General features: G+C 43.2%; 1 protein-coding gene across 1 annotated transcript; it reads left to right on the top strand.

Annotated features, from left to right (window-relative positions):
- The first annotated feature begins 11 nt into the window (after positions 1-11).
- Positions 12-24828, top strand: LOC120506472 (OX-2 membrane glycoprotein-like). The gene is given in 7 exon segments (XM_039718088.1): positions 12-718; positions 16509-16630; positions 16633-16719; positions 18208-18543; positions 23660-23971; positions 24501-24797; positions 24800-24828. Coding segments are annotated over 6 exon segments (1122 nt in total). The 5' UTR covers positions 12-718; positions 16509-16569.
- The last annotated feature ends 654 nt before the right edge of the window (positions 24829-25482 follow it).

The following is a 25482-nucleotide window of genomic DNA, read 5'->3' as shown; positions in this document are numbered from 1 at the left end:
ATTCTTTTCTCTCTGTTCTTTTAGTATAGTTTTATGTAGTATTTTAATATAATATATATCATAAGATAATAAATCAGCTTTCTGAGAAAATGGTGTCAAGCCTCATGTCTCCACACATGGGGAGTCCTCAACAGACTGGGACAACTGAGACATTATTAAAAAGCAGCTTGTGGAGTGTACAATCAGCCCTTTAAAATCCTATGGCTGGTGTCATCTGTGTAGCCACAGCAGCCAGTATGAGTTTTGGGCAGACTTAGCTGCCTGCCACAGCAGTGATACCTGCACGTGCTGGCAGTGTGTCCATCCACTGTCCTGTGCACTTGCCCATGGGACAATCCCCAGCATGGAAATGGCAGGTGGGAGTCACAAATGCACTGCACCATAAAGCCAGGGCTGCAGCCAGCAATCACATACAAAGGAAGACTTAAAATCAGAAACACTGTTCAACATTTTCTTCCATACTGTTTTGTTACAGAAATGGAGGGAGTGAAAAAACATGCTTCAGCAAGAACACAGACACATAATCACTTTGTGAGCTCTGGTAAACAGCTGAATATCTGGTTTCACTTCTTTACACACGTCCAGACTGCTTGTAGAGGTGGGGCTGGACTGTGAGGTGGTGACACTCTAGCATTAGGACAAACTGGAGACTTCAGCAGGAGCGAGCTGTGGAAGCTTTGTGTCATGGAAGCAGCACCTGGACTTCTGCCACTGAGAGGTAGTTATCAGCATCAGTATCAACAGTATTCTCATGGGTGTAATATTTGTTTTGTGTGCATTTTGTTGTTTTGGGGCTTTTTATTTAATTCCAACTTTAAGACCTCATGCTAAGTAGTATTACATTAGAAGGGGGGGGGAATTTGAGAAATGAGTTCTTTATAAAAACTCTGCATTGTATAATGGTACAAATCAAGCATGTCAGAGAAATTTTGAACAACAGTAAGTGCATCTAACACAAGGTTTATGCTTTCATTTAAAACATGAAACATTCTCCAAACAAACAGAAAAACCCTGTTATTTTTGCATTTTTGAGACTTATAGCAGTAATTCTTTAAGGCCCCTTTAAAAAAAAGAAGTATTCTAAAAGTCCAGAAAAATTTACAGCCTCAGTTGCTTAAAATATTGTAGCTCCTAATTTTCTATAGAGGAACATTGTCATATGATGGCATACTGATTTCTCCTGGTTTAATTGTCAAGTCCTGCACCCAGTCCATGTTTCTTTCTCTGATCAGCTGTTCATGGACAGGTTTGTCTCATAGTAAATGACTGGTAGACGTAGTCTAATGAGTAAGTTTTGTAACGAGAGAGGTATTTGTTTGAAGCTCTGGCAGCAGAAGGATGGTCATCACGGCTGCACACACTCAGGCAAAAGAATACCTTTTAAGTTACCAGGACATCATCATATTCACTATGCTCTTCAGGGCTGGTGACATTTGCCTTCTTCTCAGGCACACTGACAATTGCATATTCTGTCTGATAATTGCTGTCAATCACAGAGACATCGTGTTTTACATCATGGCTGACAGTCGAGTACCAAAGTTCACCGGAATCTTTTTTGCCAACGTGTTCCTGAGGGGGAAGAGGGGGAAGAGAGAATGAGCAAGGCTTCAGTATGGTTATACCCTGAAGAAATTTGGAGGTGTGAGCAGGTCTGGTATGGCCTGTACTCGTGCATTTGACTAATACACGCAATGTTAGGCTTGTAAATCCACAGTCGTTTCCCAGCTGTCCAGGCTGTGGCTGCACACCTGGAGAGCCCAACAACCCACAGCCCTGCTTGGCGATGCTGACACAGTGGAAGCTCAAGAGGGAGAAGGGCAGTGCCAATGGAGCCAGGCAGCCTGCATTGGCCCGGGCTCCAGCTCCCCTCAGGGCTGTCCCAGGAGAGATCATCCCTGTGGCAGATCATCCCCGTGACATCCACCCAAGCAGGGAATGGGAGCTGATGGGCAAGAAGGGAGAGTTTCATAGGACATTTTATCACGTGAAGGGAGAGCATTTGAGATTCGAACAAGACTTAATATGGGGTGTTTAGGGAAGGAACTAAAGGAAGGGGAGTCAGGGTGACTTGCAGAATAAAAAGCATAAGAAAACAGAGGAAGAAATGGAGGGACGGGAGTCACAGCAAACTGCCAGAGAGACTGTAGGGTCTGGGAGGCAATTAAGACCCCAGGCGCATGTGTGTGTGTGGCTGTGCAGGAGATGCACTCTCCTGGAAGGGGCCCTAGCCTCTCCAGAGATGAAATGAGGGCTAATTCCTTCCCCAGCAGCCCTCAGCTGATATTGTCCTTAAGAACAGAGGGAAGTGAAAGAAAAGCCATTAGTGAAGGAGGAGGCAAGATTGTGTTGGCAAATGCCTTCCTAACTGTTTAGACTTGTCCCTTCCTTTTGCCTCCTGAAGGTGTTTGCTAATGAGTTGTGGGTGATTGTGCATTAAATAGTTAGCAGGATGACTCATTAAATATAAAGGGCCAATGTGCACTGATTAGTGCTTGGAGACAGAAGTTAAAAGTTTGTTTGCCCTTATGTTCTTGATTTGAGTGCACTGGGTACTGAAGCCAGTGATTAACGACTGGCTTTATAGTGATATCCTCTGTTTTCTGCAGTAGTGGCAATATTTTGGGTGAGTGTTGCTGGGTTCGTGGTGACATTTGTAACTACCTTCCACACTCTCTAAGTGGAAGAGAGGTCTCTGTTTCAATGGTTAAAAACTCCAAAGGGTTAGCTTTTATTTTTCAAGCCTAGAAGAATGACAATGTTAAAACAAAATTCCTGAAGAATTTGCCTTGAATTTTCCAAGTTTATGCAAATCATATTGTCTGTTTAGATTCTGCTTTGCATGAAAGATTTCCTGACCATGAGAACACTTCAGTGAAAATAAATTCTCATTTTTGATTTGAGGCTTTACAAAGTTTTGAGATGTAGAAATTCCAGAAATTTTAAGGAGCAGAATAATCAGTGTAGACTTGCTTATCATCAAGTGCATGGCTCTCTTCTCCCCTAGCCATGATTGCAAAGGTGGAAGGACAGCCGTATTTCTCTTAATGTACTTGTGAAATGAGAACAGCTAGGCTCTTAATTTTCATGTGTGAGTGGCTCTCAATCCACTGAGTGAAGTCTGGAGCATCTCTTGTCCCTTCAAACACATAGGCCTAACCAAGACTTGCTCTGAGTCACATTTTCCAGAATCCTTCCAGTCATCATGTTGTGAAAGGTTGTTATCAGCAGCCTTCTCTTATCAGCAGGGAGGCTGAAGTGCAGAGGTGGTGTGATTTATCCCACACACCAATGGAGCAAGTGCGAAAACTTCCCTTATTCACAGGCCAAGTTTAACACTCAGAAGGGGCATCTTTCTTATTGCACTAAGATCCCTGTGATGACTGTTTTCAGACCACACTCTGGAGCTTTTCCTTGGGACACTAAAAACTCTCAAAACCAGACAGTTACTTGGCAGGTTCCCCATTACAGTTCCACCCCCTCCTCTTCCCCCACAGTCAATCCTACACTCAGAGGTACAAATGATGAGCTCACTTCATCACACCCTTTTCTGTCATCTTGCCCACTTTCTTCAAAATTTTCTGCTAAACACCCACTTATCTGCTGGTCACCAACTTTCGCTTTACTGATGTCATCTTTGCTAGATAAAAACCAAAAACGTCCAAAAAACCCCAAAAACCAAACAAAACCAACTCAGGCTGCTAAATGGAAGCACTTCATTCTGCAGTACATAGGGTTTCTGGTGATTCCTTGTCACCAGGGACTCAAGAGGCAGCTTCATTTACCCTCTGCTAAAATGCACTGTCTACAAAGCAGAGGCAGCAAACCACAGACACTCAGCTCCTGCCTCTCGGAGCTCAGCATATTAATAAAAACACAAACAACCACAGAAAAACAACCACATAAGACTGTGAAGTGCAACAGTTGAGAAGTGGCTGTAGCCCCACCCCTGCCTTTTAGGATGATTAATTTGAGCAGAGAAGCAGGGCAGACACCAAGTTATAGAGTTACCTCTTAAATTACTCTGGGGTACATTGCCAGAACTCCTAAATCTAACCCAAAGCAGGGAGGTAAAATAAACAAGCAGTTTATTTATCTTACCAGTGTTTCCTGCATTGCAATGCAACCATTTGCTCTCTTCTGATTTGAAACTAAATGTGCAACCTAAAAGGATATGTTTGGTTTTGTGGAGTTTTTTTCTTTTTTTTTCTTCCTTCTAGAGGCGGTGAGACACTGGAAGGGGAAATCTTACTCTTTTCCAGCAGAGACTTAGCCATTTGTTGATGCATTGCCATTTTTTTTATAGTGCAAAGATTAACCAAAACCCTTTAAGCCTCAAAGTATTAAATCCCCCTTTGTTTTTCAGCTGAAGATTTCTTTATTACTGAACCTGGTTGGTAATAGTCCATTTAAATGACTTTTAGAAAATGTCATGCTGAAACTGAAACTCTTTTGGGAAACATGCCAGTAGTCGAGACTGGTTACCAGAAAGCTGAGTGGAGAAGGGAAGGAGAAGGAGGGAGAAGCACCCCTACAGCCATAAGTTGTGCAGTGGCTCAGGACATTCACTGAGACAACATTGCAAGGTTCAGTCCCCTGAACTGTCTGATTTGAGCCAGACAACATTACACTCAGCCTCAGAAATTATGAGTATGTACTGCAGTCTGTTTGGCCACTGGCTGCCCAAGAAGGGGGCTGCATCTCAGTATTTTGTGCATACACTTATTTTGTACCTGGGCTTAAACTGGTAGTTTTCTACATCCTAGAGCAAACAGTCTGATTATGGGATTTTCTTTCTTCTGTAGGAACGTGATGGACACTTTGTGTGTCTAATGTGTGGATGTTTTGGCCTCAGTTGCCTCGGAGAGTGGGGATGGGAGGAGGGAAAATCAGTTTTAGCCTTTACCTTGATGGTATCTGATGAATCGCTGAAGGTCTGTGCTGAGGAAAGAGGAAGAAAGCACATGTGATTGTCATTCTCTGGTGTAGCCACACAAAACAAGGATTTTCATCAGCACAGGATTTATCCAGTCACAGACTGAACATAGGTTGTGCAAAAGCATAAACTTGTGTGACAATAGTAGGCAAAAGGGTTGAACATCTGAGAGCTAAATAAATCTGATGGCTTTTTGAGATGTATCTTGTTTCTAGTTTATACACATTTGTGTCACACAGCACTGTTCACTGACATGAATTAAACCTAGATGTTCAATCTTCTTGGGTTTTACTTTTTGTTTTGTTTCTCTTTCTTTTAATTAACTTAAATCAGTTTTACATGTCTGTCTTAGAAATGAAAGCTTCCTTTCTGACTGTGTATTAGCTTTATGACCCATGCAGCCTTAATTCTGCCTGGGATCACTGGCCGGGTGCTGGGGCACAGAGGCACTGTCTCTGTTCCACATGCACTGGGTGTCTGTGTGCACAGGTTTGGAAGTCTGGAGCTTTTCTGGAAATTTGTCTCTCTGTCCCATAAACATCTAAGTGGCAGAGGTCTGTCATTTTACATCCTGCTTTCTCCTAGCCTTGTCTTTATCAGTCTGGCTGGTTCATAATATGAAGTGGATTGAAGACATTACTCCTGTAAAATTCCAGAGCTGAATTTTCACTTTTGCCTAAGATAACAGGGCTTTTTAAGCCTACTTGTTTTGCAACCTGACAGGAGAGATGTCAAACTCTTTACATTAAAGCTCCCATCTTAGAGAATTTATGGTGTTTTCAAACATTACTGTGCTGCCTTAACTCTACTATGAAATTGCCAATGTAGATGACTAACTAGAAGAGGGCTTTTGCCAATACTGCAACTTGTGAAACTGGTAAAATTATTTGCTACATGAATGGCTTTACTCCTAAGAGGAAAAAGGCAGCAGCCTGAATCTAACCCAAGACCTCCTGCTTCACATGAGCACATGTGATCCTGGCTATCATCGAGTCTTCCCTATTTGTATATTCAATGTGAAGAAACTATTTTGTTAGGAGGACACCTCATGCTGACATCTTTTCAGAGAAATTTCAAGGCAGTGCTTGTGTATGGGGAACGGGCTCTGGTGTGTGAGCAGATGGAGGCTGTGCTGTGCTGGCAGCCCACTGGCTTCAGCAGCCTCCACCTCCTTTGCAGGGGAAGAAGCAGGGGCACAGCAGACGTTCTTCTGCGCTTGCAGGGTCTGGCAGTGACATACAAAGGCCAAGGGTCCCATTGCAGGAGGCAGTTGCAAGGCAGTGGCTGAGACACCAGGGGCTCAGTAGCTGGAGGGGATGGCTGCCCACTCCTGCTGCCTTCTCTGGAAACAAAAAAAAGACCGAAGAGCCCCTGAGCAATCCAGCACATTGGGACATCAGAGGGCAGGTCTATTCCTCACTGGACTGGAGGGGATGGCTGCCCACTCCTGCTGCCTTCTCTGGAAACAAAAAAAGACCAAAGAGCCCCTGAGCAATCCAGCACATCGGGACATCAGAGAGCAGGTCTATTCCTCACTGGGTGTAAGGAGGTTTCCATCCATTGGGATGCAAAATGCCTTGCTATGGCTGCTGTCCATGGCTGTGCCTGCCAGCTGCCTCTTCAGTGATACAGAGAGCTCCCCCATGTCCCCATTCCTGCCATGCCACACCACTCCTGAGGAGCTCAAGCAGCTTTGTTACTTACTTTGCTTGTGGGAGTATCTTTTTCTCTGGATGGAGACAGGCACTTTCCACCTAGGGAATGGAAATAAAGGTGAGAAGGCAGATCTGGGACTTCATGGTCCTCACTTCCTGCTGCCAGCCGGGAGCACACATAAATCTGTAGATGGATTCCTTCTCCAGCTGTTTGGACAAGGCACTTTATGCAGATTCTCTGCTGCTTTTCTCTCCCCAAGAGGCAGCCCCTGGCAGGCACCCAGCCCTGCTCTGGGGGTTGCAGAAGCAGGGGCTCCCACAGGGTAGGAGAAGCACAAATCATTACTCCAGGGGTGGAGGGCAGCAGCTGTCGGCAAGTGTTACAGGATTTAGCTGTTCCTGAGAAGGACAGCCTTTGTTTCCTGGGAATCCTGGCAGTACAGCACCAAAGTTTGTGGATTGGAGGAGCAGCCAGCCTTTGTGGGTGTGGTGGGTTTGTATGGGAGGCATTTATGAAAGCGATGTCAAAACTTCTATGTAATTGATGTGTAATTGACAGTCTGTGGAACTACTTGGAAGCTGTATATGATTCTGTGAAAAACATATGTTAAAGATTAAAAATTCCAGGAAAGTTTTCTTTCTGGTCTGGGAATAGGTAATAAGCTAAAATCCTCTTGTAGAGCTGTAGAGAAAAGACTCTGTTTCCCTGTCACACATGGAAGCTATGGGGAGATGAAAAGTTCAATTTGATATCTAGTAAAGGCCTCCATGCTAAAGTAAGCAGATGTTAAAGTAGTTATAATTCTGTAAGAAATTTGAACAGAGAAGAAGGGTGGTCCTGTGCCCCCGGAGGAAGAGGAGGAGGATATCAGAACAGATGTCAGTTCCCAGAGACAAAGATGATTTTAGAGATAGATAATGAGAACTTTTGCCTTTGAACAGTACCCCATATGCTGACACAGCCCATAAACACAGCTGTGGAAAGCTTGCAGAAAATAGGAAAGACTTCACAATGGAACGGTTCCCCAGGCGGCTGCTATTTGTGAGAAAATTGAGAGCCACGAGAGAACTGGATTTTTTATTGTGGAGAAGTCTCCATAACATTAAAAAGAATGACTTCAGTTCTAAGTGAACTGAAGAAAGACTATTCTAGAAGTACTAAACTGACTGAAATGTTAGGTTTTGTTTCTTTAGTTTATCAATGGGAAAGAAAACGTTGTGGGAGGAAGAGAAGTATTCTTTGTTCTGATTCTTATTACTCTTTCTTTAGTTACTGTTAACAAATCTTTCTTTATACCCTTTTAAAGTTTTGAGCCTACTTTGCCTTTTTCCTAATCCTACCTCACAAGAGGAAGTGAGTGCACTGGTGATTAGCCAACACTGAACCCACCACACTGCTTAGTGCATTAATCGAGAAATCTCAAATTAGCTAGCCAAAACCACTACACTGGGCTTGTACATATTAAATGGCTCTAGGTGGGTGAATCAGCAGCAAATACTGTGAAGAGATAGGAAAGAACCAGTCTCATGCTCTCACAAATGATCTACATCAATCTGACCTCTAGCATGTCTTGGGAAAAAGCAAAAGGAAGAAAAACATTATGATAGTATGACAGAAAGGGCAAATGCATGGGGGTAAGTGCAAGGCTAGCAGATCTGATCTCTAGCAGTTGAAATAATCCTTGCTGGCTCAAGCAGAAGACTTTACTTGCAGGTTTAAGTACTGAAATTATTTGGCAAAATTAGGAGTCTTTATATTATGTTCAGGTTGCTGTTAGCAAGTTTCTTGAGCTAGGCTTTCTAGGGGGAGCACTGTTGCTTATAGTTTAAAATTTTGCCCTTGTAAAAGGTCAGTAATTAACAAACATTTTGCAATGTAGTGTTAATACTTCTATGCTAGGTTTATATATATAAAATAAGAATGTGCTAAGGGATGTAAAGCTGTAAAGTCATATGAATTTAGGGATTACACACAGCATGCTGGTGGAGGTACCTTATGAATCAGTCTCTAATTGATTATTTGCATTTTTTTTCTTTCCCAGGACTGAGGAAAACAGGCAATGCCACTATTCTTTTTTGCTATTGATACTTTCCTTGCTAAATGTGTGCTCTTAGGTCTCATTTCTTTTAAAAACTACCTAAGTTCCGCAACTCACCTGGAATAATTTATTTCTGCAGATGTCCCTGGTGGTCTTACAAGAGTAGTAGAAAATTTTGCTACTATTGATACTTTCCTTGCTAAATGTGTGCTCTTAAGTCTAATTTCTTTTAAAAAGTACCCAAGTTCCGCACTCACCTGCATCACTCATCTGCATATTTCTGCAGATGTCCCTGGTGATCTTACAAAAGTAGCAGAAAATTTTGTAAATATTAGTGAACTTCCAAATTTTCTGTTCAGTTGGAGAACTTAGATAGCTTTCATTACAGCTGGGTATAAAAATAAAGCTGTAATACTACCTCATTCCAGGTTACTTGCCTGTTTTTCTCTGAATTATATATAGTGTTTTGCCTATACTGGATATAAAATTATCTAGCTAAGTTGGAGATGCCAGTGTGACCATTTCATACAATTCAATAGAGGTCCTATCAGCAACATTTAAAATAAAATATGTATATGTGTATTTATAATACACATAACTCGCATTAGAAGCCTGTTGTAGCTGTCAGATGTTGTGAGTTTGATATAAGTATTTTTGTTTCTGCTGCCTATTTATTCAACTTATTCTTGTTTATATTCAGCTGGCTTCTGATTTTTTATTCCCTTACTCACATGAAAAAGCTGTTTGGTTTGGCTAGCTCTTTCCCTGGATTGTCAACAGATAAATAGCATATGTTCCTATAGTAAATTAGATCTGTAAACTGAAGCATAACTCTTAGATAAATTCTTATTTAGTCAGTCATGGGTAATCCTGCAGGGAATATACATTGTATGATCTGAGAACTGAAAGCCTTTCTCAGCATCTGCATTCATGCTACAGACATGCTGACTCTTTAAGGCAGGTCCCCAACAGTTAGAAAAAAAAAGCCCAGCTTGATTGTGGTTGGAGAGGGGTTCTGAAGGGTTGGCTGAGGTTTTCTGGGGGAACAGCTTTATTAGTAAAAGTGCTGAGAAATAGTTCAGACAAGCAGTCATGAGAGAGGACAAATGTGACTGTCATTAAAATGAAAACAAACGCAGATTTTCTTTTCTTACTTTCCATAGTTTCACTTAGCACTTTGCAGAGAAACTGCATGAACTGTTACAGGGCTGTCATGCTCACGAAGTGGTCAAACCAAATACAGAAATGCCTCTAAAAAGCAAACACTTCAAACAGAAGGGATGAAATGGCAGATATGGGGATGTATAGGAAGAAGGAAAGTGTCAAGAAATTAATTACAGAGGAATCAGCAGAGTCTCAGAAAAATGGTAGAGTCTGCAATATTTTCTCCCAGGAGCTGCTGTTAAGAGCTCAAGTTTGTGTTTCCTGCTTTGCACACCTGAAACTAAGACTGCCTTCTGTCTGAATTTACTTCAAACCAAAGGGCTGAGAGACGGGGCAGTGGTTACCTGTTTCTGTCCCTGAACAGACACTTCCTGGGCAGAGGTAATGGGATGCTGCAGGTAACGTCATATAGACACCCACAGAACCACTTTAATACAGGCTGATGCTGATTCCAGAAATATGAAGCTCCTCTGACCTGCTGTGGGACATGACATCATCAGTCTTCAGGAGGGAGGGCTTCAGGGCTGCAGCTGTTGTCTCTGTCTAACTTGGTGTCAAGAGGTTGCTGGTCCAGAAAGAGCTGGACCTTCCTCCAAAAACATCCAATTCTTGCCTGACTCCTTAAACTCACCACCTCTGACACAAAACTGCCAAACTCTCAAAACTCCCTGTATGCAACCAAATAAAAAGCGCCATCCTTGCTCTGTGGCTGGCTGCTTGGCAAAGAAAGCCCAATGCCCTGTCTCTTCAGTGCATTTTAATTCCTGCCACCCCTGTAACTGACTCTGGAGCCTCCTCCCTTGGACTCCACCAGACATGGCTGGTCCTCACCTACCCTGACCAACATGTGCACTAATTAATCTGACAAACTTTGCCTGCCTGTCTCACTGGAGTGATAATTTTGGATATTTCTTCCAACTGACTGCCAATTTTCCCAAGATTTATAGGCACTCCCTCACCTGTAGGTGCCCATCTACTTTGATTTTTTTTTTTTCAGCATTTAGTTAAAGTTACTCAGGAGAGATGCTGACAGCTGGATGATGCAAATGCATGAGCCTCATTCCTTAGAAAATTTATATGGATGCTCTGCCCGTTACGAGATACATAAAAGCTTTGTGTTGAAACCTGAGCTTTCCCTTTAGCCTGACTCTGAGCTGGCCCTGTGCTGTGAAGCAGAGGAGCCTTTCCTAGCTGACCTTCAGTCTCTACCTCACACACTCCCTGGAGAGCAGTAGTGTCCAGGACTTGACCTCTGCAGCACCAGTGTTTTGCAAGAATGCTGAGTCACTGCCCAGGAATGACTGTTTCCCTGGAAAAAAACCAAACCAAAACGAACCAAAAAACCCCACCCTTATCATTTCTCCATCCCTCTGAACTTCTGTGAGGACTATGATTTTTCTGAAAGACCAAAAATTGCACCTTTATCAGTAATGGGGCAGCTATGACCGAGGAGAGATGTGCTACACAGAAATCACCCCAAGTTGACACGGCTTGTCGGCAGCAGCTGGAATGAGGTGATTTGCAGTTGCTCTCAGCCATGCAAGGGCAGCTAGTCAATGCTCCCACTGAATGACTTCTCCTGACAGTGGTTTGTTGGAATTTTAATAAGTGAACAAAACAGGGTGTGCAGCTGCATGAGCACAGACTGGGGCACAGCACGATGCCAGTGATGTCTTTTATGGCAGTGGCCCCTCCCCTGATGGGGGATATAGGTTTCAATCCCCATCAAGCTAGCAGAAAAAAAATCTGCCTTAAAGAAACTTTGCTTGCAAGGTTCTTATAGAGCTGATGGGGGATATAGGTTTCAATCCCCATCAAGCTAGCAGAAAAAAAAAGCTGCCTTAAAGAAACCTTGCTTGCAAGGTTCTTATAGATAGTTCTGTTCTTATTCCCTCTCCTAAAAAGCACTCAGGAATTATTTCAAAAGTTACACAAATTCCGCATGTAAGGGTGTCAGGACCACTTAAAGCTGTGGGGATTCAGCAAACCTGGGAGCTGAGAGCTTGGACCTGAGACCCAGGCACACCAGCTCATTACTGCTCCTTGCTGCCACAGGTAAGGACCCACCAGTTTCACATGGATTTTGTTTGCCTTGACTCAAACTGCTACTGCAGAGCAGGACTTCATGCTTTGGGGACTTCTGGCATTTTCCTCAAGGCCAGGTAATGTGGTCACAACTTAGACATCTGGTCGCAGACCTGCAGAGATGCGAGAGATGCATTCTCTTTGCAAACAAAAGGAACATTGAATTTTTGCAATGGAGTACCTCATCTGAGCTCAAGACCAAGCTAGCAGTCAGGGTGCAGTACTCAGAGGTTGCATGACCTTTTCTTTGACCTATCAAGAAGACAATGGAAAAGAAAGGGAATTTTCCACCTGTCCTAGGTGGTTCCTGTTGAGCATCCTCCTCTGTCTATATCATTCCTTAGGAGACAATCTATTCCTAATCACTGTTGTACATAACTATAGGATACTCACATAGCTCATGTACAGCATTTAAATATATTGTACAATTTAGTCGATGTCTATATAGTGTTATATAGTATATTATGAGACATGGTACCAACAGATAAGAGACAGCAAGGATAATCTCCTCTAAGTGTAGTTTTCCTGTCTGGAAACTTGGAGCAGATGACAAGTATTCTCTGTTCCTTTTGTTCCTCACCAAGATGGACTCCCTTCCTGCTTTCAGCAGACTCACTGTGCTGGGAGCTTACACATGTCACATCTGTAAACATCATCCTGAGGCAATAGTCTTTGACATGCTAAGAACTGTATTGTTTATCTTAATTTGCTTGCTAAATTATGTTTTGTTAATCAAGAAACTCCTCGTGGTACCTTGCATGGTCCCTTGAGGCTGATTCAATGCAGGTATAATTTGTTTTGGAATCACTCTTAGTCCTATTGTTTAGTAATTAAATGCAAAATGATATTGGGCCTACCTTATTTTTGGTAGACAGTTTCCCATCCTTCCACTGGATCTCTGCACCCTTTGGTAGCCAGTTTTGGTGTAGTTTCCTTGCTGGCTGAATTGTTTTCTGTACTGGCTGTTTTACAGAATGAAACTCAGTGACCAAAGCAGTACGTTATCTCACTGTAAGTGGATGCAGCAGTCAGATGTTTTGCACCCAAAAAAACCAAAAACCACCCCAAAGCCTCCACTGCAGGCAAACATTAGCAAGTGGGGGTGGGAGAGGAAGAGAGGTGGAATAGATGAGTGATGTAGCTTCCTGGGGTGCTGGGAAGAGCTGGTGGCCTCCACAAAGTGACTAAAGTGTTGCAGAATGGACTCCCTCTAGGTTCTGTACTCTGGAATAGCAATTTATGGTGGTTTTGACAAGAGGAAACCACATGCCTAGCCATCTTGTGCTTCTGAGAAATGCTGTGACAAACTGAATGGTTTACTTCAAACCACAATGAAGTATAGCCTTTGCTACTGAAGCTTCCCAGTGCAGTCTTTTTGTGCTTCTTTGTCTTCTTTTTGTCCTTTAAAAAAAATTATTATACTTTTATTCCTTTTTCTTTCTCCCAAGCTACAAAGAAAGAAAAACAGAAGAACCAGAAATATAATTTGCACATCTTATTGGCTGGGGAGGAAGCAAGTTTTAGTTGACACATTGTAATTGCTGTACATTGCCAGAAAAAAAAAAAATCTCTTTAAGACTTCAGGTGTCTGCAGCCATTTCATCAAACCTCAGAAGTAAGAAGTGTCAGGCAGTTAACAGAACATTCTAAGAACAAGTGCTGTCCCCTGGGAACGTGGAACAGTTTTGCAGATAGAGGTACACCACCATGGGCTAGGTCTCTGCTAAGTAGCCCCGTCCTTTGTTTCTGTTTTGCACTTTGCTAAGCAGTCCAACACCAGATTTCAGTAACAGAAGCTGTAACTTGCAGCTGACAGCAGGATATTAGCAGAGGGAGGGAGTCCAGTTTGGGGAGAGATCGCATACCTCCAATTCAAACATGACAAGGATAAACAGCTGTGTCTGTGTATAAATTACCCTTGTGTGCTCTGAACCAAAACAAGTGTGCAAACACAACAATTCGTCTGTAACCCTGTCCAAATGAGCAGCACAGGTCCTGCGGCATCCCTTGGTTTTGAACTGCCACAGCCTGCTCTGATGCTATGCCAGAGGCTGGAGCAAGCGTTGGTAGATGCAGCTCCTGTCCTTACCTAAGTGTACTGCAGCTCTCCAAACTCAACAGAGTTGTTTGCCATATGCAGGCACAACTGAAACATGTTATAAAGTTCTAGACCTGTTCAATTACATTCGACAAGCTGCTTCCCAACAGCGCTACCTACAATTAGAGCTGAGAAACCAGCCTCCAAAAGTCACTGCAAGTCAGAAGTCAACGAACCCTTTCCACCTGTTTTGTTCTCTTTACAGGCAATGTCTAGAGAGGTGGCACTGGATCCTTCTGACAAGGTAGACAGACATCCAGTTGTTAACCTGGGCTTGGGTGGCTGAAAAATAGTGGTTTAACCTGGTAGTTGACAAATCAATGTTTTAGACTATAATTGTGCCTGAGTGACTTCCCTTGGCAATGTTTTCTGGAAGTTCAGCTACATGAATTATAAAAAGCATTAGTCACTTAGTCTGTGGGGAAATGCTGGCATTTCATGACTGTGCAATTCTTGTATGTCCTTTTTTAAATTTGCTCAGAACTAAAGAGAACATCCTGGTGAAACTGAAAGGAAGAAAACAATACAAATCACTGTGCTTTTCAAGCCATAGCTGCAGAACTACTTCTGCCTAATTTACCCCCAAGCTTTCACTGTCTTTGGAATGTGACTGAAGCTCAGGCATGGTGTGCAGTTCTCAGAAATGAGGACGTTGTGCAACTGGAGCTGGAGAGCATGGCATTTTACTGGCAAGGAAGAAGGTCTGTAATCCACCAAAAGTCTATGCAAAGATGAACAGAGCAGCCATTCATGCACTTAAAGATCCACTCACAAATTTCAGATAAGTGGTTGGGTTAATGGATCTCACATTATGAGTAAAATGTTGTGTTTAAAGCAATTAATAAACTGCTGATGTTGTCTGGTCCCTGGAGAAAGGGGAGTGGTTTCACAGAGATGCTGCAGCAGTTGGATGTGCATGCAAACACTGACTCATGAAGGCTCTTAGGGAGGTCACTGCAGGCTCAGGTTCCCTGTGGCACCAGGAGCTGTCAGAGGAAAAGCAGAGCTTGGAAGGAGCAGCCAGCATACACAGCTCTTTCTCACCAGGGATGCCATAACAAATTAAAGCAAACAAATTTTTCTCACTGGCAGAGCCACCTCTGTCCTTTGCTAAGACTGAAAGTTTGCTCTTCATTGAAGTGTTTCCTCTAGCAGCACACAGTTTTTAAGGGTTCTGGAAGATCAGAGTGTTGCTGAGAGAAAATAAGTTAGTTAAAGCTGATAAGAATATTTCCTACATACCAGTTGGGCTTGCAATTCTTTTTAAAATCAAGTGCAGTTCCTTTTGTGATTGCTAATTAGTGATCTCACATTTTGATCAGGCCAGAATGCCTTTCCAGAAATTTTGCAGGAAAGTGCAACTATGCAAGTAACTCAAGGAAAGGAAAATAAGATATCTCAAAGGAAAAAGACAATAGTATGAAGCAAATGCATTTTTCAGACTTATGGGAATGAATTCTTGAACCTACTCAAAAGCACATCCAAAATGTTTCTTTAGAGGAATACTCATACTTGAGATGTTTCTGTTTTCAGATTAGTTGCCACTAAGGAGAAAAAGGAATCATAAATGTGAAAGCATGTTTGAGAATTTTTTGTGTCACTTTATGGTTTGAGCCTGCTGGCTTGCAACTGATTTGCATAACTTGAGGCTAATCTGTGTGGCCATTCAACTGAGGGAAAACATTTTATTAGCAATCATAGTCATTTGTAGTAGTAAGAATTTGCAAAAAATGTAAGCCACCTCATCAGAAGTCAGAAATGTGAAACACAATTTACCAGCAGAAGTTTGATTAGCAAACGAGGTCTCATAGTATGGCTGCCCCACAGGAGAGCCACCCATGGGCTGAGGGCTTGGCTGGTTTCAGCAGTGATCACAACCCACACCAGAAAGGGGAACACAGGCACAACAACGACACAGCAAAAAGGCATAAAAACAATGACTCAGACAAGTTGTATGACTTATTTTTATGTCATGTCAGGTGATGGTGGAGGAGAAAGTATATGCTTGTGGAAGACAACCCTGTCTTTCCAAGGGACAGGGCTGGGGAAGGATCGTGGACCTCTGGAGATGGAGGCAACCTCAATGGAGGAGACGTGAGACCCAGGCTCTGCTCCTTCTCTGAGAGACAACACATGACTTAGGCCCTGAGTCCACCTCTTGTCTTGCTTTGGTCTCCTTAACCTAGAGTAAGAGTTGTGTTACAGAAGCATCAGGACATCCTGGGTCTTTCATCACCTCATCACTGAATTACATGATGGGTGCAGACCCCTAACTCTGAGTTACATATAAGGACATTTGTGCTACTCATGGCAGCATGCCCTTTCCTGGAGCTCAGGTCAAGGCCAGGGTGGCCTTTCCTCTTGCAACCCACAGACACTGGGTGCTGAGACAGTTTCAAAATCTGTGCTTGTACTTAGGTGCTTATGAAAAACCCAACCTTATGGACAAAGTGCTTGTGAAAAACCCAATACCCCTGTCCGCTCAGCAGCACAGCTGGGAAAACCTGAGTTTCTGGTTCTGACGTTTGTTTCAGGTCCCCTAAAATTCAGTTGTGTCATAGAAGCAGGAGGTTTTCACGAGGTACCAATTACTGCATGGTGGGGAATGTCCCTCGAGTAAGAGCAAAGCGTTTAAGAAAGGGGAAGTGGTACTCAGTTGCTCTCTTGTCTCTCTGAGCGAGTGCACAGCTAAGATGATGATGGTCACTTGCCTGCTCCTCTCCTGTGTCTGGACCACTGCTCCAGGTAACTCCCTTGTCTGTCTGGGTGTCTGTGTCTTTATCCTAACAGCGTTAGGGACCTCAGTGGCTGTGCCAGCCTCCTTCTATGATGTTGGGTGCTGCAGTCCCCACTTCACACCCTCCTGGGGTAAACCCAGTGATTACACAGCACTTGTGGCACTGTACTACTTACCTTGGGCTCAGGCATGTCACTGCTGGTTGCACTGAGAGCATCCACTTCTTAATTTATCACCAGTGCACCATAAATTCCAGAGAGATGTATAAAGGTATTGTAATGGGCAGATTACAAATCAGGCAAATCATGCTTGTATGTATCTGCTCAGGCCATCAAAAGCATGGATGTATTACCCTGGTTTTGTATTTAAAAATCATGTAGAAAAGACTGAATTAGTTTCAAACTAGCTTCCATGATCATGGTTTGTGGTCTGCCTATGGCACTGCTGAGATCTAGAAGGTGAAGTGACTGGCACAGCTTGACAGCTGGCTTCTTGGTCTTTGATGGAAATCTGCCTGGCCATGGTCACAGCCAGAATCTCAGAGCACTTTCTTGAGTGGGTTAGCCTAGCGTACCTCTGGGCACTGCAGAGAGCCTCACCTTCTCTGCAAAGATATTTCCCTTTCTTGTAAATTGAATTATGTTTTCAGTGCTGCAACTGTTACTGCTGATATCTCTCTTCCCATGCTGACATGCACAAATAAACTTTGAAAATTATTTATGCCAAGAGAACTGCTGAGCTGAGCTGTCAGCTTCACCTTGCCTGTACCCTTAACAATTTTTTCATGTCTACGAATTGGAAGAAGAGACTGATTGTTTTGGTTTTTTCCCTGGAGACTTTTAATACCAAGGCATTTATGCTGTGCAAGTTTTCTTCCTGCAGGCCATCAACAGGGTCTCTTCTGCAGCTATTTCTCAGCAGCATGACTTCAATGCTGAGATAAGAGGACAGTTTGCCTCAGGTTCTCCCTGAGAACCCTTCTTGCTTTTTTCTTCTAGTTTTCTGATCCTTGCCAATCTCTGACAAGTGTGAATACTTATGTGTATAGTGAGACACATAATAATTTTGAGCATTTTTACTGATTTGCTACACCCCATGCCACAGGAGGGCTAAGAGGGTGGTATTGGGCCAGCAGCTGTTTGGTTGTCAGCATGGCTGAAAGTTTAGGGACTCTCTCTGTGGGTGCCCATGGGATAGCAGTCCTAGCAGACAAATCAGTGGCTCCCAACACCAGAACTGCCTTTCTCAATGGTGCTCTCTGCAGCATAGTTATCAAGCTAGCAAAATGCTTGGTGTGAGAGGTGGCAGGCCCAGTGGAACTCTCTGAGTAGTTCTTTCAAGTTGCATTTTCAACTTTTCCCTAGATGGAGGGATAGAGAAATCCTCCAGAACTGCTCTGCTTGGAAATGAAGGTGAGGGGCTGCAGGGGCCTTTGCTGGGGTTGGGCTGCAGAAGAGTGTGAGAAATGCTGAGTGTGGCATCTGCTTCTCTCCCAGCCTCTGTGCAGGTGACGAACAGAAAGGTCCAGTCAGTCCAGGCAGGAGGAAATGTTACTTTTTCATGCCGGTCAGTCACGAAAGAAGATGTGATACAGGTGACATGGCAGAAGGAGATGGATGGAGCTGAAGACAACATAGCAACTTATAGTAGGATGAATGGCCAAAAAATAGCCAAGGCCTATGTAAGCCACATGAGTTTTGCCCACAGCGAGTTGCAAGCCTCAGCCATCTCCCTTCATGGAGTCACCCTCCAAGATGAAGGATGCTACAAATGCATCTTCAACACATTTCCCTCAGGGGCTGTCACTGGCAGGACGTGTCTCAAGGTTTATGGTAAGCCAGTGTGATTGTGTATGGGTGCTTATCTGAGGACCAAGTCATTTTTCCTGTGAAAACCTTCCCTAACATTGCTACATTGATGCAGCATGGTTCTCCCTGGCTCTCTTCCTCTCTGGTTTTACCTCTGATGGGAAACCAGCATTCAATAGTTCTTTAATTTTCTTCCCTTTCAAGTCAGCAACAGCAAAATTCAAAACTGACATGTAACTCATTACTTCCTCCAAGTTTTGCTGGCCCTGTCCTGTGCTGACAGCTCCCTGGCCACAGCCATGAACCCCGTGCTCCTCTGCTTCCTTTCACCGCTGCTCTCACCCCCTAATCCTGGAAATCACACAATTTTTTACTTGCTTTGCATTTGGTTGTAAAAAAATCGCATAGTATTCAAAATACAAAGAGGCACATGCATTACTGGCATAGCTGGAAGCTCATTTTGAAGCTAGAGGAAAAATAACAGCAGTTGGGCTAGGGTCAGGAAAAGGATTAAAAATTTCTTTTTAAAAAGAGGAAGGCCAAAATACTGTACAGCTCATGGGATTTGACACATGAATATCTGAATATCTTGAGCAGATCAGCATCCAACTAGCCTAAAGAAGAGAGTTGAAACAAATAATGAGTAAAGAGGAAGGCCAAAATACTGTACAGCTCATGGGATTTGACACATGAATATCTGAATACCTTGAGCAGATCAGCATCAACTAGCTTAAAGAAGAGAGTTGAAACAAATCATGAGTAAAGGTGACAATATTTGTCACCTCCATATGAAATCATCAACCTGCAAGTGCACCATGAAATAAAGACTAAGAGACTAATAGATGAACTCAAAAGAATGAAGAGTAACAAGCTGCTTATCTTTTGAGGAAAGCTGCTGGTTTTGTCCAGCTGAGAAAGCTGAGACATTAAACATGCTCTGACGACACCTTGTTGGCTCCTAGCTTTCTCAGGGATGAGACTGCTGTGGGGAAACTGGCCAAAGATCATATTCCGTGTGGTGAGTATTAGTGTCTGTGCCTTGTCACTGGTGATATGGCCCTTGCAGAGTATTTTGGTTATTCCTAGTACCTTCTGCTGACAAAGACATGGACACATATGATCACACACGTCTCTGGAGTCCTCTCTGTGGAGAAAGGAAGTTCCTAACTTATAGGGGAAAGGAGATGGTGGTGAAAAATACAAGAGAAAACCAAGTCTGGAACAAAATTTCTTTTCCCCCTCTTTTGGGAAAACTAGGGCAGAAAGAGAAATGACGAGAAATTCATGTGGTATTTCATATATGAAGAGGAAAATTCCTAAAGAAAGCCAGTTCTGAGTCATTCAGAGGGTTAGCACTGATTATACATTACAGGAAAAACATGGGAGTGCCTTGCAGAGGGATCTCTTTCTTTTAATCACATAAATCTAAACATTGAGATTTCTTTTAGGTTTGGCTTTTGGTTTGGTTTTTTATTCTGTCCAAGTGGGGGAAGTCTCTCCCAAGCTCACCAACATTTTGGCTATGGTTCATCCTTCACCAGATCACTAATTCTATAAAAAAGAAAAGGGATGTTTCTCTGTTGGTCAGATGAAAACGCATTAACTGAGAAGGGTTTAACTTCTCTCATGGGCTCATAGGTCACTGCCAGCGGCTGCCTCACCGAGGTCATGGTAGCCTTCCTGTAATGTGCTGTATCAAACCAGCCCTGGAGGGTCACCACAAACAAACTGAGCACTTGGCACCTTGACAGCAGGTTTTAGTTCGTGTATGGTTATCTCATTGAAGATAATTTATATGATGCTACTTAAAAGCCACAGTCTTGCTCTTTACACCCTAACTCCTAACAATGGGAACAGTTTGTCTGAACAAGGCCAGAGGTTGCCCCATGAGGGAGAGTGAAGCCAGCAGGAATCTCCCAAGGCTCAGAGGTTCAGGGCAGGGTGAGCAAATCAAAGTCACCAGTTGATAATTAAACGCTGCCATATCTTTGCCCTCAAGAGGGGACTACCAGGGAGTTTACAAGCTGGTAATTGCCTGATTACTGCAGCCTTAGCAAGCCCAGCTGTTCTGGGACAAGATGGGCACCATCGCTGCGTGATGAGGGGAAGTGAAACCATGTAAGAACTAGATACAACACTCTAAAAAAAACCAAAAAATCAGGTATGATTGGCAGGATGTCAGACCTGAAAACAGCAAACCCAGGAAGAAGCAGAAATGTCCTACCCTGTGGCAAAATCCATTTCAGAACGGAATAATTTCAAGCAAGCTTAGTGGGTCTCTTTTGAGCAGTCTGCTGTGTTCCCCCTTCATTTTACTTTGGAAATATTTTGCCGAACTTCATTGTCAAAGAGGATGAGAATGAAATCCAGGATGAGGATTGAGGGATAGGTATAGAGACAAGGGGATGTGTCACATGAGGATAGGCAAGACTGCTGAGTCACAAAATTCCCTGGACATTTGCTGTGCTGACTTTGGAGACCGCCTGCCTTCACTGTAGTTGGCAACATTTGTCTGGAAGTCTTGAGCCCAGTTGGAAAAATGCCATTGCAATTTCTGAGACAGGGAAACCAAGGCACAGTGCTTCTGGTGAACACCCATATGGTTTGAAAATGCTTTCTGTCATCATGAGGCATATTGTGATTCCTACAATCTTTTATAATTCTCTGTAACACCACTGCTAAGCCTTTAAACATAAAAAAGCATATGAATCAGGTCATTAGCAGTGTCTAATTTCCTTTAATTACAGAAAGTCATTACAGATGAAGCTATTTTCAAATATTTGGGAATGCTGACAAGTCTCAAATTTGGGAACATCTTGCAGTACTGATCTGCAAGAGAAACTAAAGCAAGTACTGGCACACAATATCTCAGGTGAAGCCTTTTTCACTGGAAACAAATATTTTGATGAAAGGCAAAAGAAGCAGTTAAGTGTATGCATCAAACATGAACAGCCAGCACATACTAGCAAACAGTGTAGCAGGTCTTTTCTGCAAAAGTAAGCACTTACAAGTTTTGGCAGTGCATCTGTTACAGACATTTGCTAGAGAGAAGCTCAGCCCTACAGGATCATTCATTGGGGCCCATTGTGAGAAGAGAGAAAACTGCTTAGTCAGAAGAAGAGCAGTGTGGAGTGCATGTGTTTCTGGCAAGACACTGATTTTTTCTCATCCTCTGTGGTCACATCTGTGACTTCTCCCTGTGATTGCTTGTGAATTGTGCAACCTAATATTTCAAGTTAATGCTGTGGGTGGATATGCTATTTTTATGCATCCCGTGAGTGAAAGAAGTTCAGAGATAATTTATTAATCAAAACATAAATTGTTGTGTAAAAGACACTAGTCTTTTCATACCTGAGTGAAAGAAGTTCAGAGATAATTTATTAATCAAAACATAAATTGTTTGTGACACTAGTCTTTTCATACCCGGGAGATTTTGAGATGTTCCAACTGAAATCCCCCTAAACACTTTCCTTCTTTTTCTCAGAGGTTTCAGCAACTCTGTTGGTTGAGTTTTTGTCTATGTTTGATGCAAAAAGTGAGAAATACAAGTTTATTTTTTCTATGCTCGCACAACCATAGTAAGTAAATGAGGTCAGGCTTGTAAAAAAATCAAACAACAAACAGAAAGCAACAAAATTGTTGGTATACAAAGTCTTGCTTCTACCCTCTGGCAGTTATGGCTTGGAAGACACAGACAACCTTTTGAGGTGCATCTGGAATTGTATCAGGAGGTTATATGTGCCATTACACATCTGGCACGTTCCTTTTCCCCTTTTTGCAGTGTCTGCTACACCTCACAGGCAAATCTTTGTTTGCCTCACAAAAGGAAAAATCTTTGGTTTTCCTAAGAAGAATGAAAAGAATGTTTGTTTGCTCATTTAAAAGCAGAATTGCTAAATTATAGAGGTATGTTCTAGTGTTGGGATAAAAATTAATTTTAGCATAAATATTGCTCTTACCACAGTTATTTTTATTATGTAAGTAGTAATATACACATGGAATTCTACTAATTATAGCAGTGGATGCTTTTTTTAAACAGAGGACATTCATGGTAATTCAGACTTGATTGAAACTAGAATTGCCACTGAACTTAAATGCTTGAAAAAAGCAATATTCTCAGAAACAGAGACCTAGAAGTAGAGTGTGATTTGGACCCCTATTCCATCAGCACTGAAGTAGAAGGCAGGCTGGGGAGCTGCCATGCACAAACCCATGGATTGCACTCCCAAATTACACACCTTTATAGATATTGTGCCTCTGAAAACTGACCTTATCAAACTGAGCAGAGGCTTGAACTAGACATTCTCCTGAAATCCCTTCTGACCTAAATTATGGCATGATGTTATGCCAAGGGATAAGTAGGCACCAAGGGATTTTATTAATTTTTAATTTATGCCAAGGGATAAGTAGGTTTCTTGTGTGTGAGTAAGCATAAATGATGCCTGTAGTTCATCCTTCTTCCAGACTAAAATTAAATGTGACAACATCCACAAATCTTCTGAAGTGAGAATGTTCAAAGAAGTGATCTTTCATGATAGTTTTGAGTGATACTATGACACATCCAAAACCTATTTACAAGAGGAAACAAAGTTCTACAAGCACAAACCCTCCACAGGCGAAATCCCATGGTGTAACACATACAAATTCACTATTACTGTCTTGCATAAATAGATGCACTTAGTCCTTTGATTTGCAACTCTACACACCTCAACAGCAAAAGTGCTAAACAGCGGTAAAGCTAATCCTGCAGGTAATTTTAAAGGAAAATAACTCTAAGTCATTTAAGCAGTTCAGCTCTTTCAGAGAGAAAAGGACATATGACTTCACAGTTTCACTGCCTTCTGCTTTTAACTCAGCCATAATCACCACTTCTCAGTTGGGAGGCTGCTGCAAGTAACAGAACTGAAACAGATGCTTCCACCCTTTTGCCCTTTCTCTTGTCCAGCTCTTCACTTCCAGACTACTGTCTGATCACCTTCATATTTATTTGTCACTGCTGGGGCTTTGGGAAGGGGGAGCTAAGATTAGATAGCAATCTTTGCCTCTAAGATAACTGTAAATACAGATGCTCTTTGCTTAAACATAGGCAGAAACTAATGGACTTTGTTACTTTTGTCGTTGTTACTTTTGTTGTTTACAGCCATCTCGGACCCCAGAGTGGAAACTAAGCTTATATCCACTCCAGGCAAAGCTGAGGACTCTGAGAAAATGGTGGGGATGAGCTGCTCAGCAACAGGGAAACCAGCTCCAAAAATAACCTGGCACCTCCCCAGCATCCTGCAGCAGAAGCCAAGGGAGTACCACATAAAGTTCAGCAACCAGACCGTGACTGTCATCAGTAATTTTACCCACACCCACTCCAAAATCCTTCAGGAGTACCCCATCACCTGCATGATCCAACACCCTTCTCTAAATGTGACTCTGGTCCTTCCCACAGACAGCCTGGAGCAGGGTCAGTATGTAACTCTGCTCCTGCTCTGGAGTAGGGCAGAAATTGGGAAGCACCTCCTAGGGCAGAATCAGAAAACTCCTCAGAGGGTTGGAAGGTGGGGAACGCACCTGGAAGAGCAGCTGTGGCTGGGCTTGGGAGGGATGGAGGAGGTGCCATGGAACATCCAGATGCCCCGGTCAATGGCACATAATGTCTTATTGCTCCTCAGGTCCCCTTACCCACCATGATGTGCCCCATCCTCCCTGTCTCTGTCAGGGACTATTTATGACAGGGTTTCCTGTCACGTAACGTGACAAACCAAGACATGGTTTGTCTCGGTACCAAGCACTGGGTAGCTCAGAGGGGCTGGGTTCTACATGCCTGACCTTAACATCAGAACAAGCACAGGTCTGCTGGCAATGCCACTTGTGTGCATCATGCTGGAATGTGCTCCCAGTGCTCTTATCCACCTAAGGTATGCTTGAAATGGGTTTCAGGGTTTTTTTTTTTACTTCATGCACAAACTGAGTACCTGCTGCTTTCCCCACAGGTCCAGACAGCAGCATGGCACTGGCCATTGCCATTGCACTGGGGGTCCTAGTCCCCCTGACCTCCCTTATCCTTCTCACCTGCCTCTTCTACCGCTGCCTCAGGCACCTACATGACCCAGAGAGAAACCCAACCTGGCCCTGCTGGGTAGGTCTGCCTTTCCTCAGGATGCTGCCACATTCACCCCCACAGGTCTTGGGGTTCAATGCCATGACCTGGCTCTGCCCAACCACACCAGGGCTGCCTGAACACTGCCCAAGCCAGGCTGAAACTGGGCTGGAGCGGGACACAGGAATGAGCCCCCAGACAGCTGGGAAGGTGAAACCTGATTGTGTATAGCCAGCCTACAGGTGCCCAAAAGTGCTGGCAGCTAGAAAACATTCACTGTGAAGTGGGAACATCACTCTACTATCATATTTGTGCACATAATAGTTGTGTAAGCAGAGGCCAGACCCTTGCATGGGTCTTTTGCATTTCCTGAAACAACCTCCCTCAGCACAACCAGTGCAGCTCACGAAGGCAGAAACTTTGAGGATGGGCCTCAAACAAAATGTGGTCTTTGAGGAAAACTGTGCCTCTGTGAGGGAAGCCCAGGGTGCTATGCTAGGGCATGGGCTGAAGTACTGCTGGTTGTACACCAAGGCTATCCTAGTGCAGGGGGTGCAGGATACAAGCTTGAGGTGGAGATAAACTGAGGTGAAGTAGCATCGTTTCAGAAAATCACAGTCCAGTTTTGTGAAGTCTCCTCATCCTCCTTGCCGTACATACCTAGCATGTGCACTCTGGATTCTGGTGAACATTTTGGAGAAAAAGAAGCAGTGGAGGAAATGCAACCTATGTCTTAGTGCTATACCTCTAGGTCCAAGCTGAAGACTGCTGGTGGTATTGCAAGATGAAAATTTTAGTCTACCCTCACAAAGACACGCAAGGACTCACTTGGCAATACAAATATCCAGTATCCCTCATACTTAAAACATCCATAT

The sequence above is a fragment of the Passer montanus genome, unplaced genomic scaffold (genome assembly GCF_014805655.1).
Source record: "Passer montanus isolate IOZ18808 unplaced genomic scaffold, ASM1480565v1 scaffold39, whole genome shotgun sequence".
NCBI lineage: Eukaryota > Metazoa > Chordata > Aves > Passeriformes > Passeridae > Passer > Passer montanus.
This window is presented reverse-complemented; position numbering and strand designations above follow the sequence as displayed.